This window comes from Barbus barbus (genome assembly GCF_936440315.1).
Source record: "Barbus barbus genome assembly, chromosome: 21".
NCBI classification, from domain to species: Eukaryota; Metazoa; Chordata; class Actinopteri; order Cypriniformes; family Cyprinidae; genus Barbus; species Barbus barbus.
The window spans coordinates 26,345,629-26,367,433 of NC_136749.1; the positions used below are offsets into that span (position 1 = coordinate 26,345,629).

A 21,805-nucleotide genomic window follows, 5' to 3' on the forward strand; every position below is an offset into this window, starting at 1 on the left:
CACTGTGATTGGTCGGTTTATGTCAGTCTGCCTCTGTATCTTTGAAGAACCTTGGTATACGAATGTGGTAATCACTCAGTAACATGGTATATATCAGAATACCATAGTATAACCATCTGAGGCTATTACTGTAGCATGTAGAATTTATCGTCACTTTATTTTTTAATGGATCGACCAGAGCGTTGGAAATCAGTTTTTCAGGGTATATTTAGTGGATCTGTGATTGCCAGTAGAAAATGGCATTTTGATGATTCTAATGACTCATCATTCTGTGAGACCGTCCAGCACTTTAGACACGCTGTAGGTGTTAGACTAACAGTAGTTCAGATCATTAAATCACTGCAGTCTCTGCTGTCTGTCTGCATGCTTGATGACACATTTGAAGATCTGCAAACCCTCTCACCACCCTCACCTGCAGTTTGTATGGTGCACATATGACTGTATTGGCTTTACCGTCTGTATTTCCCACACTCAGGACAACAGTCGACGCGTCGACAACGTTCTGAAGCTGTGGATCATCGAGGCCCGTGAACTCCCACCCAAAAAGCGCTATTATTGTGAGCTGTGCTTGGATGACATGCTTTACGCCCGCACCACCAGCAAACCCCGAACCGATACTGTCTTCTGGGGTGAGCACTTTGAGTTTAACAACCTGCCAGCTGTCCGTAACCTCCGCCTTCACCTTTACAAAGAGACGGACAAGAAAAGACGCAAGGTAAACTCTTTTGATAGCTACAACTCAAAATGAAGACTTAAAGACTATATGCATGCATATCAAATAAAATTTAAATATTAAAAAAATATGTATTTTAAATGTATTATAAAAATATATTTAAAAATGTATGGATATATTTTATGCTAATATAAATGTCATTATATATAATAAAAATGTATTGTAGCATATAACAAAATAATATTAATAGTATTTTTTATTTCTGAATTTAAAAGTTAAAAGATATAATATACAAATATATAATAAATATATATAACACTTTTCACAACACACACACACACACGTCTGTATATTCATAATTGTGTGTGTGTGTGTATAATTTATACTTTATTATATTTTTAATATTTTTAATATATTAATAGTGTGTAGTATTTATAAATGAATTATTATTTAAAATATTACGCTCATATAAATGGATATTAATATACATTATGTATGTGAGTACGGTATATATAATGAATAAATATATATTATATTTTTACAACATATACAGTATATATAATGTATATTAATATTAACAGTATTTTTATTTATATTTAATATTATTTATAAATTAATAATTATTAAAATTTGTAAGTGTGTGCATATAAAAATATGTTCTGATGATAGAAATGACTCCTATAGACTAGCGAAAAACTGATAGCAAATAATGCTTCAAGGCAATTGCCATTTAAAATGATGAAAAGATGAGCCTTTGATATGTCTCTTGATACGGTGAATGATCATCATTTGGTTCATCAATTTTCTTGATCATAACAGGAGAAGAGCACATACCTGGGCTTGGTCAGCATTCCCATTTCCAGCATCACTGGTCGTCAGTTTGTGGAGCAATGGTACCCCGTCATTCAGCCCAGCGCCCTGGCCAAGGGTGGCGGTGTTGGAGGGGGCAAAATCATCAACGCCTCCCTGCGGCTCAAGTCACGCTTTCAGACCATGAGCATCCTGCCGATGGAGCTGTATAAAGAGTTTGCAGAGTATGTGACCAACAACTACCGAACGCTGTGTGCCGTTCTGGAGCCGCTGCTGAGTGTCAAGAGCAAAGAGGAAGTGGCCTGTGCTCTGGTGCACATCCTGCAGAGCACAGGGAAGGCCAAGGTACCACTTTGTTTGAATAATGTTTGTTTGCATGTAGGCTGTTTAGTATGTTCCAAAGCCTAGTGAGCTGCCTAATCAGACAGCATTTTAAGACCTCATATATGTGCTCCTGACGTAAATTTGGCAACAAAATTTTGTGACAAAGAGAATCCCAGAATGTATTGTGCCAAACTGAGTTAAAGTAAATCCAATAGTTGATGGATGAGTTGAGAGAAATAGGTATTGTTTTGAAAAGTTATTTTCAGCCACCAATTAGATTCTTTCTGCTCCATGTAAAATATTTTGCCATGTTTAATTCCATAAATCAGAACGAAATTAACAGGAGACTGCTAATGACCTGCTAATGTTTGAGAAAATTATTGAAAAAATAAACTATAGAGTAAAATTTAATAATTTACCTAATATGTTTATATGTTGTGTAATTTTATGTTTGCATTTTGAAGAATCAAAATGTGTGTGCAACACATTACCATGTTTAAATCCATTAAATCAGAGAAAATGCAGAAAAGAAATGATGTGGACCTGCTAATATTTCATTTAATGTTAAAAACTATTGCACAAATAGTGTACTCTAATTAAAAATAGACCGTTTTATCTAATATTTTGGGTATTCACACAGTATTATTTATATATTATTATAGTATTTATTAATATTAACTTTTATTTGTATATATTTATTATATATTTATTTTATTTTAGTTTTAGGTTTATTAATTTATGTATTTTTGTCAATGCATTATTTTTTTATAAATGTTAAAAATATTTTTATTTTATTTTACTTTTATTAATTTATGCTATGTGTTTTTGTCTATTTTATTATTTTTATAAATGTTAAAAATATAATTTTTTTTAGATTTAGCAATGTCAGTACTTCAACTTAAAATGTAGTTTAATAGTTAACTTATTTCTCGTAGTTGCGAAGGCGATATTTCTCATTTTCATTTAAGGTTTACGTTTTTTATCTACTATTTATATTTTATTTCAACTTTATTTCAATTACCAAAGCAACTTTAAATAGTTGTAGTTTTTATGAACAATAACGACACTGTTGCTGTCTATGTAGAGCACTCCTAATCACGCACTTATTTGGTTCTGTCATGAATTGGAGACTGTCTCCATATGTCGACAGTAGACAACAAGGCAGCTATGTTTAATAATATGAAGGTAATTTTGAAGCGATTACAGATGTCTCTTCTTTTGCTCTGCACAAGGATTTTCTCTCAGACATGGCGATGTGTGAGGTGGACCGATTTATCGATCGAGAGCACCTGATCTTCAGAGAGAACACCCTGGCCACCAAAGCCATAGAAGAGTACCTCAAACTCATCGGACATAAGTACCTCAAAGACGTTTTAGGTGAGACTTCCTCAGAATGTTTGGAGAGTTGTTGTGGTTTCAGCTGCTGTATGTTCACATACTGTATTAATGGTCTCATCTGGATTCAGGTGATTTTATCCGCGCGCTGTATGAGTCAGAGGAGAACTGTGAAGTTGACCCAATGAGGACTCCACCTTCTGTGCTGGCCGAACATCAAGCCAACCTCCGGATGTGCTGTGAGCTCGCACTCTGCAAAATCGTCAACTCTCATTGGTTAGTTACAGAGCTGACATAGACCATCCTTCATGGGCCATTTTTAAAACGATGTGCCATCTGTAAAACTCGTGTTTAAAAATGCTGAAAAACTACAAGATGTAATGCAGTAATCAAATACATGACTACAGCACGTTTACGTATAAACAAACAAATAAATAAACAGCATGAATGATCCCTTACTGTTTTTTCCTGTTAAAAGTTAAAGTCTTCCTATTCACAATCTCTGTAAATGTTTTATTTATAAAAGATTTTAGCTTAAAATTTATGCTACTTTTTAAAAGTTTGGAATACTCTTTTTTACTGTTTTTGAAAGATGTCTCTTGTGCTCACCAAGGTTGCATTTATTTGATCAAAAACAAAGGAAAAACAGTAATATTATGAAATATTATTAGAATTTAAAACAACAGTTTTCTATGTGAATATATTTAAAAATGTAATTTATTCCTGTGATGCAAAGTTGAATTTTCAGCAGCCATTGTTACAGTTTTCAGTCACATGACCCTTCACAAATCATTCTAATAGGCTGATTTGCTGCTCAAGAAATATTTATTACTATTATTATCACTGAAATAAAGTTGTGCTGCTTAATATTTTTGCTATACACTACCAGTAAAAGTTTTATGTAAAAAATAAATAAATGAAAAAACACTTTCACTCCCCAAGGATGCATTGAATTTATAATTTTTTTAATAGAAATTATAATTATACAAAATATTTGTATTTCAAATAAATGTTGTTCGTTTGAACTTTCTAGTCATCCAAAAACAAACAAATAAATAAATAAATGTATATTTAATTAAGTGCACCACACCACTGGACAGTGAAAATTATGCTCAGTTATATATAATGAATGCTCTCAAAGATAAAGCTCGAAGAGCTCTATATGCAATCAAGAAAAAAATCAAAAATATTGAAATACCGCTTCCAATTTTAGGGCAGAATTAGCCCGTTTCCCATTGATTATAAATATACAAAAAAGATCCCTCAAATTTTGGATGCATCTAAAATCAAGTCCCACAGAATCGCTACATTTTAAAGCACTACAAACCCAAGAACTGAACCCTGAAAAGAGTCCACTCAGTCAGCTGGTTCAGAGACTTACTAACCTGACTAACTCTACTAACACTAACCAGTCTCAGACCAGCACTGCTTCTCACTCAAACATCAAAATAAATCATCATCAAACAATCTAAAAATATATATCTGGAACATTGGGATCAAGAAACCAAAACACAAAGTATATTACAACTCTATCGAACTATAAAATTAAAATATGAATTAGAAGAATATCTCCAGAGTGGTAGAGACACAAAGCAGAGATAGATCCTGACCAAGTACAGGCTCAGTGAGCACAGACTAGCCATCGAGACCGGCAGACACAGAAAGAGCTGGTTACCCAGAGAGCAAAGAGTGTGTGTTCACTGTGAGACAGGAGAGATCGAGACAGAGACACACTTTCTCCTTCACTGTTACCAATTTAAATCAATACAGCAACAAATTCACAAACATCATAAAGAACTTTACAGCCATGGCTGAAGAGGAACAAATAAAGATAATACTAGGAGAGGGACAGACAGCAGCACTGGCTGCGAGATACGTGTGGACGTGCCACAGCCTGAGAGACAGCAGGTGAATGTGTGTGTGATGTGTGTAACGTGTGTATTATGTCTGACCTCAGTGTGTTTCCCTACTGTCCACCACAGTGACCCTCAGCCTGTTTTTTTATTCTATTATTTTGATATTTTCATTGTTATTATATTTCTCCACATATATTTCAAGCTATTTTTTACAGTCGTGCCAATAAAGCAATATTGAATTGAATTTATACATTTAATTGTGCTATTTATATTTATATATATTTTTTTACAACTTTCGAGTTTTAAAGACAAAACTACTTTTTAATGATAGCTATGATTGGAGATCTCCTTAAAAATCTTTCTTAATATTGCATGATGAAATTTATATTAAATATTGAGAAAACTAATTGATAACAATTGACATTATCCCTCTTTATGAATTTTCAGCCTTTTTTATTTTAATATCTTGTACATTAAGGGACAGGAAAAATATGATATTGCACCAGCTGCTTAAATCTAAATGGAAATAATCTGTATTATTTGTTTCTCCCAGTGCGTTTCCAAGAGAACTGAAAGAGGTGTTTGCGTCCTGGCGTGTTCGATGCGCTGAGAGGGGAAGAGAGGACATTGCAGATCGACTGATCAGTGGTTCCCTCTTCCTGCGCTTCCTGTGTCCAGCCGTCATGTCGCCATCCTTATTCAACCTCACGCAGGAGTACCCTGATGAGCAGACTTCACGCACACTCACCCTCATAGCCAAAGTTGTGCAGAACCTTGCAAACTTCTCAAAGTCAGTACACACTTCTCTAAGGTCTTCTAACTTTATTACCATGTCATCATTTTCTGCTGTATTATGAGAGGACAGGAACTTGCATTCATGCTGGTCTTTTCAGCAGGGTAACCGTTCTGATTGGGGATGCATGATACATTTGGATCATATTGGTTATCAACTGATTTGATTTAATTTAATTTAATTTTCCACATTAGATATTCAATTTAGTATTTTCATTTTCCTCATTCTGATTTGAACTACATGATGTATTGGTACCATTTTATTTTATTATTTCTGCATTTTATTTTATTTTCCCTCATCGGATATTTATTTTGTACATTCTCATTTTCCCCATTCTGTTTTGAGATGCATAATATAATGGAACCAAACTAGTTGTCAACAGATTTATAATTTTTTATTTTATTTTATTTAAATATTTTTAATTGGTCATTCTAATTTTCCCTAATTTTATGTTTGGATTATATTTGCCATCAGTTGATGGCAAATATAATTTAATTTGATATTAAATTATATTTGATTTAATTAGTTTAAAGTGATAGATTTAAAGTAAATGACTTTAGTTTCTGGTGTTTTATTTATAATTTATTTTGACAAATAAATATCATGGTTACCGTAACAGCCAAAATTGAAATATCTTTGCATCCCTAATTGTGTTCATGATATTTGTGCTTTAAATTATATTCTTCCATCCAAACCAAGATATTAAACACTTAAATCTGGGACAGTCATCTTAACTTTAAGTGTACTCAAGGACAAGATGGTGATGGAGATCTCTTTACCCCCATAATTTAAACCAATTTTATGGGTTAAATTATGACGTTTGGGTTGTCGGCCCAGATCGTTAACCATTTAGCTATTACAAACTGTGCGGCCATTACTGATGATGATCATTCACATTATCATCATTATCATTGTCTTGAGCCCTGTGTCCTTATCGATTCTTCACTGTGTTACAGGTTTGGCAATAAGGAGGAGTACATGTGCTTTATGAATGAGTTTTTAGAGATGGAGTGGGGCTCCATGCAGCAGTTCCTGTACGAGATCTCCAATCTCGACAGTGTGAGCAACGCAGTTGCTTTTGAGGGCTACATCGACTTGGGAAGGGAGCTCTCGATCCTCCACAGTCTTTTGTGGGAAGTCATGGCACAACTAAGCAAGGTAGATGCTGTTTGATAATCTAGATGAAGATGAGTGTGATTGTGTACTTCCGTTTGTGATCGGTCATCAGTTTGGTCTCCTGTCTGTTTTACCGTGCCAAAGGACGCTATCATCAAACTCGGACCATTGCCCCGCCTTCTGAATGACATCAGCATGGCCCTTCGTAACCCTCACCTCCAGCGACAGCCCAGTCATCAGATGGACAGACCGCCTCCAGAGAGACAGACAGACAGGCTGCTCTCCAGGCCCAGCTTCAACAGGGGCATCTCGTCTGAGTTCCAGAACCTCATGATGAGGGACCTCAACAGGTATGCTATGTGTGTCACCTCTGCAGAAACTACTTTCCAAATCCTAGTGAGCTGCCTACTTAGTCCGTATTTTTAGTCACCTTAGCCAAACTTGAATCGAGGTGCAATGGGTGCTAAAAAAAAATTGAGAAAAGAATTGAGTTTTATTTTTTTACTATTTCATCCTGCTTTCTATTTTTAAACCATTTTATACTATTTTACAGAGACTCTTTTAATTATTAATATTGGTTTTAGTACAGTAACTATATAAAAGGCAATTATTTAATTTAGGAAACATGTTGTCTTTTATAATATCACATTTGTATTATATTTTATATAAAAACACATTTAAAATACAATGTTTGCATATTATAAAATATAATAAAATAATGTAAAAATGTATTTCATAAAAGAGCAAGAGTAGAAATATTATCTTATATAAAAACATTTTATTTTATTTTATTTTAAAATCTTTTATCACACGGTATAAAAACACATTTAAAATACAATAAAATAATGTAGACTATTGTATTTTAAAAATGGTTAAGAGTAGAAATATTTTTTATATATTTTAAATACATTTTGTTTTGTTTTGTATGGAGGGAAAAATCACTCAAAATGATATAACTAAATAAATGTTGAAATATATAAATAAATAATTAAATACATAATGAAATAATTAAATGCATAAATAAATCGTTAAATACATAACAAAATAATTAAATATATGAATAAATAGTTCAAAAAAATAATGAAATAATTAAATATATGAATAAATAGTTAAAAACATAATTAAATAATTAAATACATAAATAAATGCAGAAATTAATTAATTCTTTCATTCTTTATTTATGTATTTATTTGTTCATTTATTTATGTATTCATTCATTCATTTATTTATTTATTTGTTTATTTATTTTCTCCCTCCACATTTCATTTTCAGGGTTACGGTTCCTTTCAAACGCGATTTCTTTGGTCTTTCTAATTTAGGCGGCTTTTTCTTGTGCTTTAATACTGGCAGCGCAGCTGAACCGCGGCTTGTGTACTGTAAATACAGACCAGTATCATCAATTATGTCGTATTTTCCAGTGTTCTCCTCTGAACGATGTATGATATGGCCAGCATACTCTGTTGCGATGCGATGTGTGCCCCTCTTTAGGGTGACCATACCTGTCATTTTCCCATATTGCCTAAAATATGTAGGTTTTGGCTTTGTTTGCGTGTGCAGACCGATCGGTGTATGACATCAATGGTTCCTTATGCTTTCAAAACACTCTCGAGGTATTTTGATGTCAAACACTGATCGGTCTGAGCCGTGCCGCTTTAAGTCAAACACATTTTAATATTTGCATCGCTTTGACCGTAGATCCCACCTTCTCACACACACCATGATCGGTCAATTATGTATAATGCTTGCATGCTATTGGTCAAACTACTTTTCGATCATTACCTTCAGCAAGCACCAAAACAAAGCCAAAACTAATCCTGGCCGGGGCAGGGAAAAATAACATGCTGTATATAGGTAGTTTACATGATAAAAAGTACAAGTAACAAATGCCTCTAGTTTTATTAATTTAAACAGGCCTTTGAAGTTTGGGCAAAACCTTGTGGAAGTGATGTGTTTTCGTGCATTTAATTTTTTCATATGGTGATTGTGCATCATGAATTTGTCATTTTTTCAAGTTAATCAGGTCAATTTTGATCAAGAACAATACACTGTGGCTTTAATTCAGCATAAGCGGTGCAGCAAAATAGACTCGGCGCCGAAACTGCGTGCGGTGTGAATACGCTCTGTTTACACGTGCAGCCAACATCTCCCGGATATTTTCAACTTTAATTAAAATCAACGTTTTGATTGACAACTTCATCTGCAAGAGTCAACAACAGATCTTTTACTGTACCATACTCATAAAGCAGGAATTGTGTGCGCTCAGAACAAACTAAATAAATGTTCTCAGGTACGTAGAACAAAAAGAAGAAAGTTTTTAGTTCAATAGGTAGCTGAATTTGTCCGCACTCTGCAAAAAAAAAAAACTGACCAAAAAAGGTCTAGCAAAAATCCAATTATTTATTTTTCATATGCAAAAGTGAAAAAGTGACAAAAGTGCAAAATGTATTAAAACATTTCAGCCCATGCTTTCTTCAGTGCTCATTGCTCATTCAGTGCTTCAGTGAGCACTGACGAAAGCATGGGCTGAAACGTCTGCTCTCTGGTCTGTTTTTAATACATTTTGCACTTTTGCACTTTTGCTTATGAAAAATAAATAATTGGATTTTTGCTAGACCTTTTTTGGTCATTTTTTAATTTAATTTTTTTGGCAGTGTGCGGACAAATTCAGCTACCTATTGGACTGTACCATACTCAGCCATAGCTCGTGATGCGAAAAACAAGAAAAAAGCGCCTAAATTAGAAAGACCAAAGACATCGAGTTTGAAAGGTGACGCCGCCCACTGAGTGATGTGCCGACAACCGTAACCCTCAAAATGAAATGTGGAGGGAGGAAATAAAGAAATTAATGAATGAATAAATTAATGAATAAATACATGAACGAATAAATAAACGAACAAACTAATAAATACATAAATAAATAAAATGAATAAATGAATTAATTAATGTTTATATACTTATTTCTGCATTTATTTATGTATTTAATTATTTCAATATGTATTTAACGATTTATTTATATATTTCGACATTTATTTAATTATTTAATTTTGAGTAATTTGGCCCTCCATAGTTTTGTTTTGTTTTCAAAATATTTAATCGTGCATTCTCATTTTTATGGGAGGTATTTCAGTATAACTTTTAGATATTTTTCCTGTCACTTAAAATGAATCTTTAAAAAAGACTGATATCATTGTTAAATGTAATATTAAGAAAATATTAAAATATATATATTCTTTTCATACTGTATTTTACTTTCATACTGAAAGCAGGGCAATTATTGTTAACTAAAACCATATTTTTTTTTATAACTTGAAACAAAATCAAGAATCAAGAATAATAAAAATATCACGTCATATGGCTCGTTAGGTTTTGGAATTGAGCTCAAGTGAATGTCTTAAGGAATATTGCTGGTAGAGGAAATGAATGTGGGTATGATTTTCCATGTTAACTTTCTTATATCTCACATAGTTCAGTCGAGATCACTCGCCTGCCCTCTCCAACCTCTGCCATGTCCAGTGGCGGCGCCCCTCCGCCCCGGGCCGGAATGGGGGGGTTTGCGGACCGCGATCATCCTCACCGAGCCTCATCTAAAGAAGTTTTCTATGTCGCCCGTCCCCCGTTGGCCCGCTCCAGTCCAGCGTACTGTACTAGCAGTTCTGATATTACTGATCCAGACCCAAAGGTAAGTCCCATAGAGCAGTGCTTCTGATAGGGTGGGGGGTGCCCCTTTCATTTAGAAATCTTTCATGACTATGGTCAGTGCTGTCTGGTCCGAATTGTCATGTGAATAACAGCTCGCTCCCTAGCACACGTTTCACCAGCTTTTCTGAGGGTTGGCTTTGTTCCTGTGGGAGAAGGAAGCGCCACTGACCTGCTTACTGCAGAGTCAAATACCATCCAAGCATGGAAAGAGGGCTACGAGATGATGTGGGTGCATAGAGATTCTTTACCTTAATCTTGCATCACCTTTTGGGATTCAGGGTCCTGACATAAAATTAATAGTTCACCCAAAAATTTTAATTCTGTGAGTATTTACTGCAAAATTGCACCACATGCATTTTTTGTAGTGACCGATGCTGTTGAAAAAGCACTATAAAGGTAGTCCATATTATTTGTGCACTATATTCCAAGTCTTCTTAAAATTGACGATTTAACAGATTGAATTAAAAATATAAATAATTAAATGCAAAAGTTACCTGCCATGTTAGTTTTTGCCTCAAACTGATGCACAGTGCCATTTTTTTATTTAATTTGGCTTTTGCAGTCTATTTCAGAGGTACTTTAGTTTTAAAATGTACATTTTTATAATTTTTTTATTTTGTTACAAAGGTTTCGAATTCAGTTAAATTACATTTTCTCATATAAAAGCAGTTGGAAATTATTTCTTGTTATATTATATAATTGTAAAAAAAAAAGATGAATTATATTATTTAAATATAATATATAGAATATTATATTTTATAAATTAAATATAATTTTATTTGACATTATTACTCAGACAAATTTTGTTGTCTTTCTAAAAATGATGTATAAGTATAATCAGCAAATTATATATGACTTTTTTCAATGGAAATATTTTACACAAACAATAAACGATGAAATAATGACATTTAAATTTAAATTAAGGGAATTTACATTAATTGTATAAAAAAAGTAAATGAAGTAATATGAACTACTTTTATGGTGTTTTTTTTATTTTGAATTCAGTTAAATTCATTTTTCTTAAAAGATGATGCTAATTATTTGTTAACACTGTTGAAATATTTCAACAATTATATATTATTACTAGGACAGTTGGGTGTCTTCTTTATTTTAATTCTTATATATATATTTTTTTTTTTAAATATTATAAATTTCATGTCAAACAAATTATAGAGTATCATCAGTAATTTCAATGTGATTTTTAAAATGGAAATTTTTTACACTTTTTATGGTGTTTTTTTGTTGTTGTTGTTCATTTTGAATTCAGTTACATTAATTTTATCCCGTAAAAGCTGACTGTAATTATTTATTTGCATTATTTAAAGATTATGTATTATATTATATACTACTGTATATTTATATAATCAAAAATCTTGACATTATTCCTAGAAACTTTACTAGACCTACTAGACTTTTGTTTTGCATAAAAAGCAAAGGAATATAAATATGGCAGCATATTTTCAAGCATAAAAATTTAACAGCATATTTGTTTTCAACAACTTTAGTAAATAATGACAGAAATTAAATTTTTGGGTGAATGATTTCCTTTTAACCCTCAAGTTAATACACACACGCTGTCAAGCCACGTTCATATTCGGCCACACCTGCTGCGCACGGCAGGTATCTGCAGCGTTCTCGCCCCTAGGTTCTGCTGTAGGTGTTAATGAAAATGTTTCTATGATGGACCTCCAGGACTCAAGAATGAACAGCGTCTCTAACCTGCAGTCTATGGGGGACATGCTCAACTCTTCCCAGGCCTCGATTGCTGGCCTCGGCAGCTACGGTGGGCTCGTGGGCTTGGGAGGAGGACTCGGTGGCCAGCTGCGCGCCGGAGGGCGCATGTCGGCCGGATCTGGGGGTTCCAGCATATCTGGAGGTCTGAGGTTGAACCAGCTGAGCCAGATGGGAGCCACCACCGACTCGCTGTCCCAGCAACAACAGCAGCAAGCCGCCGCGCTCCGCTACCCCCTCTCCTTCCAGAACCCTCTGTTCCACCTGGCTGCTGACGGCCCTCAGCTTCACCACCAGCACAGTCGAGCTCAACCTCCTCCTCCTCTCCTGCTGGCCCCAGAGCCGGATGGCTCTCACCCCACTTACATCCCGCAGTTCGCCCACGGCGGCTTCTCCCGCAGCGAGGACCTCTCCACACTCAGACCCGGCCCTCATCTGGGTCAGCCGAGCATTATTCACTCCCACAGCTACAGCGACGAATACAGCCGCCATAACCAGAGCGAATACGGCCGACGCCAGCTCTCCATGCACATGCAGGTATTTTCTTGACCAGTTTTAATGGCTTTTGCATCATTTTGATCTTAAAGTACAACTTGTTCCAAAATAATATGGTGCTACCATGGGCAAAAGCCACAAAAAAGCTCATGATGAGCACCTTTCTTTATCTAACTTTCGAAAGACTTTTGAAAGAGTGTCATTTTGATATAGAATAGTATAGAAGTTCTTCAATGCAAAAAATTATTTCTAATGCAAATATGTAAACATTCTTAAATCAAGATACATTTATTTGACTTAGAGCCAGTTTTACTAACACCTTGCGTCAGCGCAAACCATCTTCAAACCACGTTAAACTAGTACTGTCAGGATTTACTAAAGATGTGCAGTAACGAATTAGCACTGAAAAGGTGTGGACACAGTTTTTTTTTTTTTTTGCAACTGACCTTATTGCGTATGCATTTGTAGGAGTTTCCCTTTCAGATGCAAACTTTATGGGACCATCATCAGATCATCATAAAATGAGAAATGGGATACACTATGGTCCTCACAAAAAGCCCACATCAAGTGTGACATTTGGGACAGTTATATTTTTGGAAACTTTCGGTTCCATTGTCCCATTGTCCATCCCCCTTAAAAAAAAATAAAATATATATATATATTTTGGCAAGGAACCAAAACTCAGGTGACAGTAGTAGTGGACAAAAGGGACCAAAGAAGTTAAACGATAAACATCATAGATTCATAAACTTTTGTTGGTCACAGATCTTATTTAATCCAAAAGCAAATGGAAATATCCTTTGGGAACTTGGGTGATGCTGCCTTCGGTTTATTCACTCCTGCATCATTCCATTGTGTTTTATTTTTATTGCACTTAATGAATTTAGTACTTATTGTATGGGATTTCTGGGTAAATTGATTTAGAGATGAGTGGTGTTATTTAAGCATGTGTCTAATGACCAGGAGCAGCAGCAGATGGCAGGCATGGCATCTCAGACCGGCACATCTCACTCATCGCTCGCCACGCCTCCTTCCACCGTTCAGCCTGTCCGTCAAAGCTCCATGGCTCCTCCCACGCAGCGCATGACATCGCAACCCTCGCATCAGCTTTCCGTGAGTTCTGCCGCCGCCGCCGCTCCTGCGGGCAAAACCAGGCCCCAGAGCGGAAACCTGCTCCAGTCCCCAGAGTCCGGCTTCGGGGGCCGGCAGCAGGGCCCTCGTCAGCAGCTGTCCGTCAAAGACAGCACCCCACCTGGCCTGCCGCATCAGCAGAGCTCCACCAGAGAGAGCCAGGGATCGCAGGGCTCTCAGGGCGGAACGCCGCAGTCCACACAGCAATCCAAATCACATCAGGAACGCCAGCAGATCCAGCAACAGCATCTGCTCAAGCCTACCATGAGCAAACAGGTGTTCCAATCAGAATCCATTCTTCACTCTCCCTGCTGTCAAACGTGTGCTTTTGTCTAGTATTTCTTCTTTTGTGTGTGCGATCTCTATACATTTATTTATATGGAAAATATTTGGGATTTTTTTATTTTTTTTATTAAAGCTTTAAAGTATAATGGGCAATACTTTAGCAAATTATTCAGTTTCCTTTAAAAAAAAAAAAACAGCAATATTTTATCACATTAAAAAAATGAGAATTTTGTTAAGGTGGCAACATCAAACTTGAACACCTTACTTTATAGTAAATATAGCTAGTAAAGCAAACGGATGCCACAATTTACCCATCTAAAATGCAGTTATAAATGTGGTTATATTAAATAAATATTTATATATTAATAAATATTTATTTCGCTATAAAAAAGATAAAATAACACAGGGAGTTTTCACAATTATTATTTGCTGATTTTAATAATATTTTGGATGTTTATTAAAACCATTTAACGGATAGTATCTTGTTAGTTATAATTTTTACAAATTCTAATAAAAACTTTTTGACCCAATATTTATTACTCGCAAAAATGAGAATCTCTGTAACACTTTAAAACTCCTTATATTTATAATAAATACACATAGTAAAACAAACAAAAAACGCTACAATTTATTAATCTGAATGAATAACAGTAATCTCATTATTTAAATAAGTATATATTTTGCTAAAAAAAATTGAAAAAAAATGCTACACAGGGACTATTGTTGTGCAGATTGTAGAGAAAAATCTGGTAAAATTTGTTAAATGGAGCTGAAAGGAATATACTTTAATTGGTAGTAGCGTAAAAAAATTAACCAGCATACTTAATATTTTAAAGACATTAATACTTTTATTTAGCACACATTAAAATGATCAAACACGACCATAAATAAATGTGTAATGTTACTAAAGATTTGTATGCTTTTCTTTTGAACATTCTATTCATCAATGAATCCTGAAAAAATGTATCAGTTTTCACAAAAATATTAAGCAGCAACAATAAGCTTTCAACACCGATAATAATAAGAAATGAGCAGCAAATCAATATACTAGAATGATTTCTGAAGGATCATGTGACACTGAAAATTCAGCTTTGCATCACAGGAATAAATGACATTTTATGATATATTCAAATAGAAAACAGTTAATGATGATAATAACTGTTAGTAATAATATTACTGCACACTATTGTTTATTTACTGCTGATTTGAAAAAAAAAGTAGCTTGGTGAGCATAAGAGATTTCTTTTAAAAACATAAAAAAATCTTACCCCAAACCGTGTAGTGTACGTATCAAAGATGCAACCCAAATGTCTTTTTCCACACTTTCATGATCTTGTGTTCTTTTCCTCAGGGCTCTTCCCAATCTCCATCTACTTTCAACCCCACGATCCCTGCCTCTGAGCGAACGGTTGCCTGGGTGTCCAACATGCCCCATCTTTCTGCTGACATAGAGAGTTCCCGCATCGACCGAGAGGAATACAAACTCAAGGAGTATTCAAAGAGCATGGACGAGTCGCGGCTGGACAGGGTGTGTTTCTCTCTTACTCTACTAGGTTTATTCTATTCATACCAACAGATGATGTCATATTAGTTGTGATGTGAATATTGTGAGCTTTGAATTAGAATCACTTTAGAGGGAATTAAAGAGATAGTTCACCCCATTTACTCACAGAATTTGCGACTGTTTCTCGGTCCAAACTCGAGCTTGATTCCCCCTCTGTCCCTGTGTAAATGTGTCACAAGCCTCTCAGTTGTGTATCCCACCTCAGCGGAACAAGTGTCAAGGAAATGCATATCATATCTTTCACCTCTGCAGCAGATGGTGCTGGCAGCCTCATTTATGCATTATTTAAATATCAAATGAGAATGAGCAGGTTTTTGCAGTAAACAGACTTCAAGAGAGAGCAGCATGGGCTTTCAATCACTATGTCCTGGCTGCTCTTGGAAATTTGTGTAGAGGTGACACGCAACCGCTTTTCATTGTTTCACATTGTGCTTGTTAAAGGACAGTTTCATCTTCAGCTGTGAATCAGCATTTTTTTTTAAACATTTTCTCATTCCCGTGTGGTTTGGAAGGAGAATTGGCTCATTTGCATTGACTGCAGTTGCCCACCTAGGCAACGTTTTCATGCATGAATTACATGTTCCTTGAGGAAAAGTTACAGGGGGCAAAATCACGCTTGCTTGCCAAATTTTTGCCAAAATCTGAAAGTTGCTCATTACTGGCAAAAACACACTGTTCTGAAAACAGCTGAGCTACAAACATATGAGTCATTATTTACTCACCCTGATGCGGTTCTAAACCTGTACGACTTGCTTAGTCTGTGTTTCTCACAAAACATGAATTTTTGAAGAATGTCGTGCCCAGGATATCCTTATAAAATGTCCCTTTTATATTCCACAGAAGAAAGAAAGGAAGTAAATGACCCCCACTTTTAGTTTAGTGTATCACCAACGCTGAACATTAGTACTTTATTACCTTTTACTACTGTTTTATTACTTTTTTGCATATTTTATTAATATTTTGAAAGTTTATTAAATACATTTAATAGATAATATCTTGTGTAATTTTGACAACTTATGTTTATTTTTAATACTTTTGTTTTATTCATACTTAATTTTTTGCGTTATTTTAGTTTTATTATTTTACTTTTAAGACTCTTAATATTTTTCTGCAGATTTTAATTATATTTTAAATGTTTATTGATGCCATTTAATGGACAAAGTTATTCAATTATTTTAAACTATTTCTGATACTTTTATTTAGTACTTTTGTTTTTTGTTTTACTTTTAATTAACTTTTATACTTTTATTTTTGAATGCTTTTAAATTACCATTTTTATCGAACCTTTATTTTCAGATTTGAATAGTACTGTGAACATTTAAAGCCTTTATTAAAGCCTTTTAATGGAATGGATCATTCTAATTTTCAAAAACTATTCAATGTTTTAGCGTTTTTACTTTAATTGAATTTTTCTGAATTAATTTTTATTTAATCGATATGCAATGTTTCACTTTTATTGAATTACCTTTTAGTACACTGTAAAAAGTGATGCTGGCTTAAAAAAAATTTAGGAAACCCATTGCCTTCAAATTATTAAGTAAATAATAATAATAAAAAAAAAAAAAAAAGTTGTGACAATTGTTACGTAACGTCTCTCTGAGGGAACACAGGACTCGGGAATTCGACGAATTGAAGATTTAATGAAGAGCAGAGAATAAACGTTTCCAACAAAGGTTACCAAATGATATAACGTTAGTTTACTTTAAGACACGACGAAGACGACTACTGAACTCGAGGCTTATAAAGAACACAAACTAATGAGGAAACAAGATGATTAATACAAGACAGGTGAATGGAATAAACGACGATTAACTAATGACAGGAAACCGACCAAATAAGGACAAACAGGAACTAAACTGAAACCAAACCGTGACAGCAATTCACTTAACTTATTAATCTCATTATTAATAATTTTAAGGCATCGGATTTCCTCAATTTTTTTAAGTTAAGTCAACTTATCACTTTTTAGAGTGATAAGAAGCCTATTTATGAAATATTGTGTCATCAAGCAGCACGCAGACTCAACCAGAGTTGAATTTTAAATTTAGTTTTTTTGTTTAGTCAACTAAAATATTCCAGTTGTCCCTTAAATTAACATTGAGTATCTTCAAATTTCAAGTTGACTAAACTAAAAATTTTAAGTCAGCGGGGTAACAAATGATTTTAAGTTGAAACAACTTTTTGAAACTTTTTTTTTACTCACTCGCCAACCTATACTGTCTCAACGAAGTCTTCAAGATGAAGGTAACATCTGCTGTGATAACACGCCGGCTGTCCTCCTCTCTCCTCTGGACGCAGGTGCGTGAATACGAGGAGGAGATCAACTCTTTGAAGGAGCGTCTGATGATGTCTCACCACAAGCTGGAGGAGTACGAGAGGAGGCTGTTAACTCAGGAGCAGCAGACCAATAAAATCCTGCTGCAGTATCAGAGCCGACTGGAGAACAGCGAGAGGAGACTGAGACAGCAGCAGATGGAGAAAGACAACCAAATTAAAGGAATTATTGACAGGTAATATGAAAAAAAAAAGAGGCTGGAGAAACGGTGGTTACATGATCACACTCGCTGTGTACTTATACTTCGGTTCCTTCTAAGTTCACAAAGACCCCTTATCGAATGCTGTTTAGAAAAAGTGGCTCGAAAAAGTATTTATATGTTTATAGTAAATCAAACTTGATTGTCTGAATGTCAATCAAAATATAGCACAAGCACGCCTTTCAAGCAAAGCATTTCACGAAAAGTGATAAAAAAAATTATACAATAAAGTTAACTATAAGAAGACTCTTATGCTTATTAAGGCTGCATTTATCTTATCAAAAATACAGTCAAACAGTAATAATGTAAAATATTATTCAAACTTTTTTGTTTTGTATTTTAAATTATGTTCAAATGTAATTTATTCCTGTGATCATAGCTGAATTTTCAGCATCATTACATTAGTGTCACGTGATCCTTCAGAAATCCTTCTAATATGCTGATTTGCTGATCAAGAACCATTTATTACTGCTTCCTTTATTTTGTGGAAACTAAGATACATTATCCATTTGTTTATTTAGAACAGCATTTATTTGAAATAGAAATCTTTGGTAACATTATAACTCGATTTTGATCGATTTAATGTATGCTTGCGTAATGCTTGAATAAGTATTCATTCAAATTTTAAGTCATTTTATTAACATTTATTACATTTTTCAAATATTTTAACTACATTTTAATGAACACAATTTGCATTATTTGATATATTGTTTGATATTTAGACCATTTTTTAGAATGATGCAGGTGTCCAAATACTTTTAGGGTCACTGTATATGTTTTAGACATTTTATAAGGGGTTTTCTAAAGCGTGTCATTTATGTTGAATTGGGCCACTCTCATAGTAGTTTGACATGGATGGACATCTCAGTCTTGTAATTGTCATGCTGTGTCTCCTCACAAAGCTACTTTTAATCGATGAACTGGGTTGATTTCCTTCCTGTTGTTGTTTTAGTTTGTTTCATTTCATCGTTTTTATTACTGTGTTATTTGGATTCTTTTCAGCTTTGTGAATCTACAGAGACCCATCTTCCAATATTTAGTTTCAGTGTTATAAATGACATCACCCCAGCCATTGGTTGATGAAATGATGATGTAACTTCCTGTAATGCAGCACTTACCGCATATTGTGTGTCACAGAGTATATTGCTATTTCAATCCAATTCTAGGAATGAAGACATGGAATCAAGACACTCAGATGATGAAGGGAGACCTGGTTCTTACTCCCAAAAGGGCATAAAAATATAAATCATCAAGTCTCTTCCCTCCTTGACGTGTATTAGTGCAAGCCCTTACCGGAATGAGCTCAGGATGAACGGGATGTTTGTAATGGAGGCATAAATATTTGTAGTTTTAAGCACTGCCGTCTGAGGAAACAAGTTTGACATGGACAGATTGTGCTGTTGGAGTTGCTTTATGAATTGCTAATGTTTAAATAACTTGTTGAGAATGAAAAATTGCCATTTGCGAAAGCTCTCTCAAGGATCGGTCATCCATTAATAAAAATTCTGTGATTTTTTTTTTTTTTTTTTTTTTTTCACCCTCATGCCGTTCTAAACCTGTATGCTATTAATTTTTCAGTGGAACACAAAAAGAAAAGAAATGGTCAAATATAAAATAAATATAATTAATTAATAATAACAATCAATAAATAAATAATATAGAAAAAACGTAATACAGGTTTAAGAACGAGATGGAGTGTAAAATATTTCAGCATATCTGCAATAATAATGTTTTCTTCTTCAAAAAGCCTTTCTTTGCCTTCTACCTGTTTATCTTGAAAACAAGGTGCTGGCGATTTCTCTTCCAAATAACCATCAATGATTGTAGCAGAGCCTCTTCTCGAACCGTCTCTTCCTGAACTGCCTGTTCAAGCTTCTCTGCTGCACTTCTCTCTTCACTGTGTTCTGGAACATACTGTGTGATGAAAGTGTCTTACACATCAGAACAGATCATATGTCAGATGTTCATGTTCTCCATATCTCTATGTGCTATCACAAGAACAGCGCTCTCATGTGTCAACCGCTCCTCATCACATTTGGCTTTCAGTTGTTCAGGCCTTGCGGGAATATCAGTTTCAGCGGCAAGAGCAAGCATTCTTAATATGCATTGCTTATATTCCAACACAAGCCTCATATATGATTCCTAATATTTAAATTCATGGCTTAATCTCACAAAACCAGGTCAAGGTCATGTTTCACTCCAAAATAAAAAGAAAATTATTAAAGGCAGCACAACAGAAACAAAGCTGTACATTAATAAATCATTTAAACATTGCTTTTATGGTATAATAATTTATAAATGCATTTTTAGCTAAATTATTTAAAGTATTTATTATATCCTTTTTTATTATTTATATTAAATTTATTTTTATTTTTTAACTGCAATGCATAATATTAAAACATATTTATTTGTAATTGTAATTTATATATATATATATATTAGTGGTGTCAAATGATTAATCGCATCCAAGATAAAATTTTTGTTTACATAATATATGTGTGTTGTGTATATTTATTATGTGTATATAAATACACACACATACAGCATATATTTAGAAAATATTTACATGTATTGACATGTATATATTTATATTCATATAATTTATATCATAATTCAATATATTATATATATAAACGTAATATATTTTTCTTAAATATATACATGCATGTGTGTATATTTATATATACATAATAAATATACACAGTACGCACATATATATATATATATATATATATATATATATATATATATATATTATGTAAACAAAAACTTTTATTTTGGATGTGATTAATCGCGATTAATCATTTGACAGCATTTAACATATATGTAATATATAATATATATTGTGCTGCCTTAATTTATGCTTTTTTATTAAGTAAATGTAAAAACGTTGACAAAATACAAAATGGGCTTCATTTGCTTTATGCTAAATATAATATTTTTTTCTTTTGATTTTGAGGTGAAATATGACCTGGATTTGTTTTCACCTTTACAGAGAAATATTAACACAACAAACCAGTGTTATGTTTCATGTGCAATATCAAGACGATGCAGTATAAAATATTAAACATGAGGTAAGTGAGTTGTGATACAGGCACTTTTTGTGAAGGTGCTGTTTGTGAAATAAACGTAGAGATATGAATTATAGATCAAGAAACATAAATACTGAATTAATTTAGGACTGAAATTACAGTATTTTTTGCAATGTGATGTCGATACCAACAATAACTGGAATGTTTGCACTGAAAAAAGGCCTTTTTTAAAGTCTTTTTGTTTTTCATTGTTAGCCTTTCAAATATCGATGTATAAAAATGAGTGTATTAAAGATTCTATACAATTAGAAACCAATAACAAAGATATTGCTTACCTATAAATTCTTTTAAAAGCTATTTATTCATAAATATAGAGCATAGATAATATATATTCTGTATACAAGATATATATTTCATTCTTGTAGCC

At 33.7% G+C, this 21,805-nt stretch overlaps 1 protein-coding gene across 1 annotated transcript in view; it reads left to right on the top strand.

The window, feature by feature from the left end:
• syngap1b (synaptic Ras GTPase activating protein 1b) overlaps positions 1-21,805 on the top strand; it is an 88,459-nt gene that overhangs the window by 54,705 nt on the left and 11,949 nt on the right. Inside the window, 13 exon segments of the mRNA XM_079444231.1 lie at positions 476-715; positions 1,493-1,828; positions 3,040-3,184; positions 3,274-3,418; positions 5,552-5,788; positions 6,748-6,949; positions 7,020-7,032; positions 7,035-7,257; positions 10,373-10,586; positions 12,299-12,874; positions 13,796-14,239; positions 15,600-15,776; positions 18,111-18,322. Coding sequence (XP_079300357.1) covers positions 476-715; positions 1,493-1,828; positions 3,040-3,184; positions 3,274-3,418; positions 5,552-5,788; positions 6,748-6,949; positions 7,020-7,032; positions 7,035-7,257; positions 10,373-10,586; positions 12,299-12,874; positions 13,796-14,239; positions 15,600-15,776; positions 18,111-18,322 — 3,164 coding nt within the window.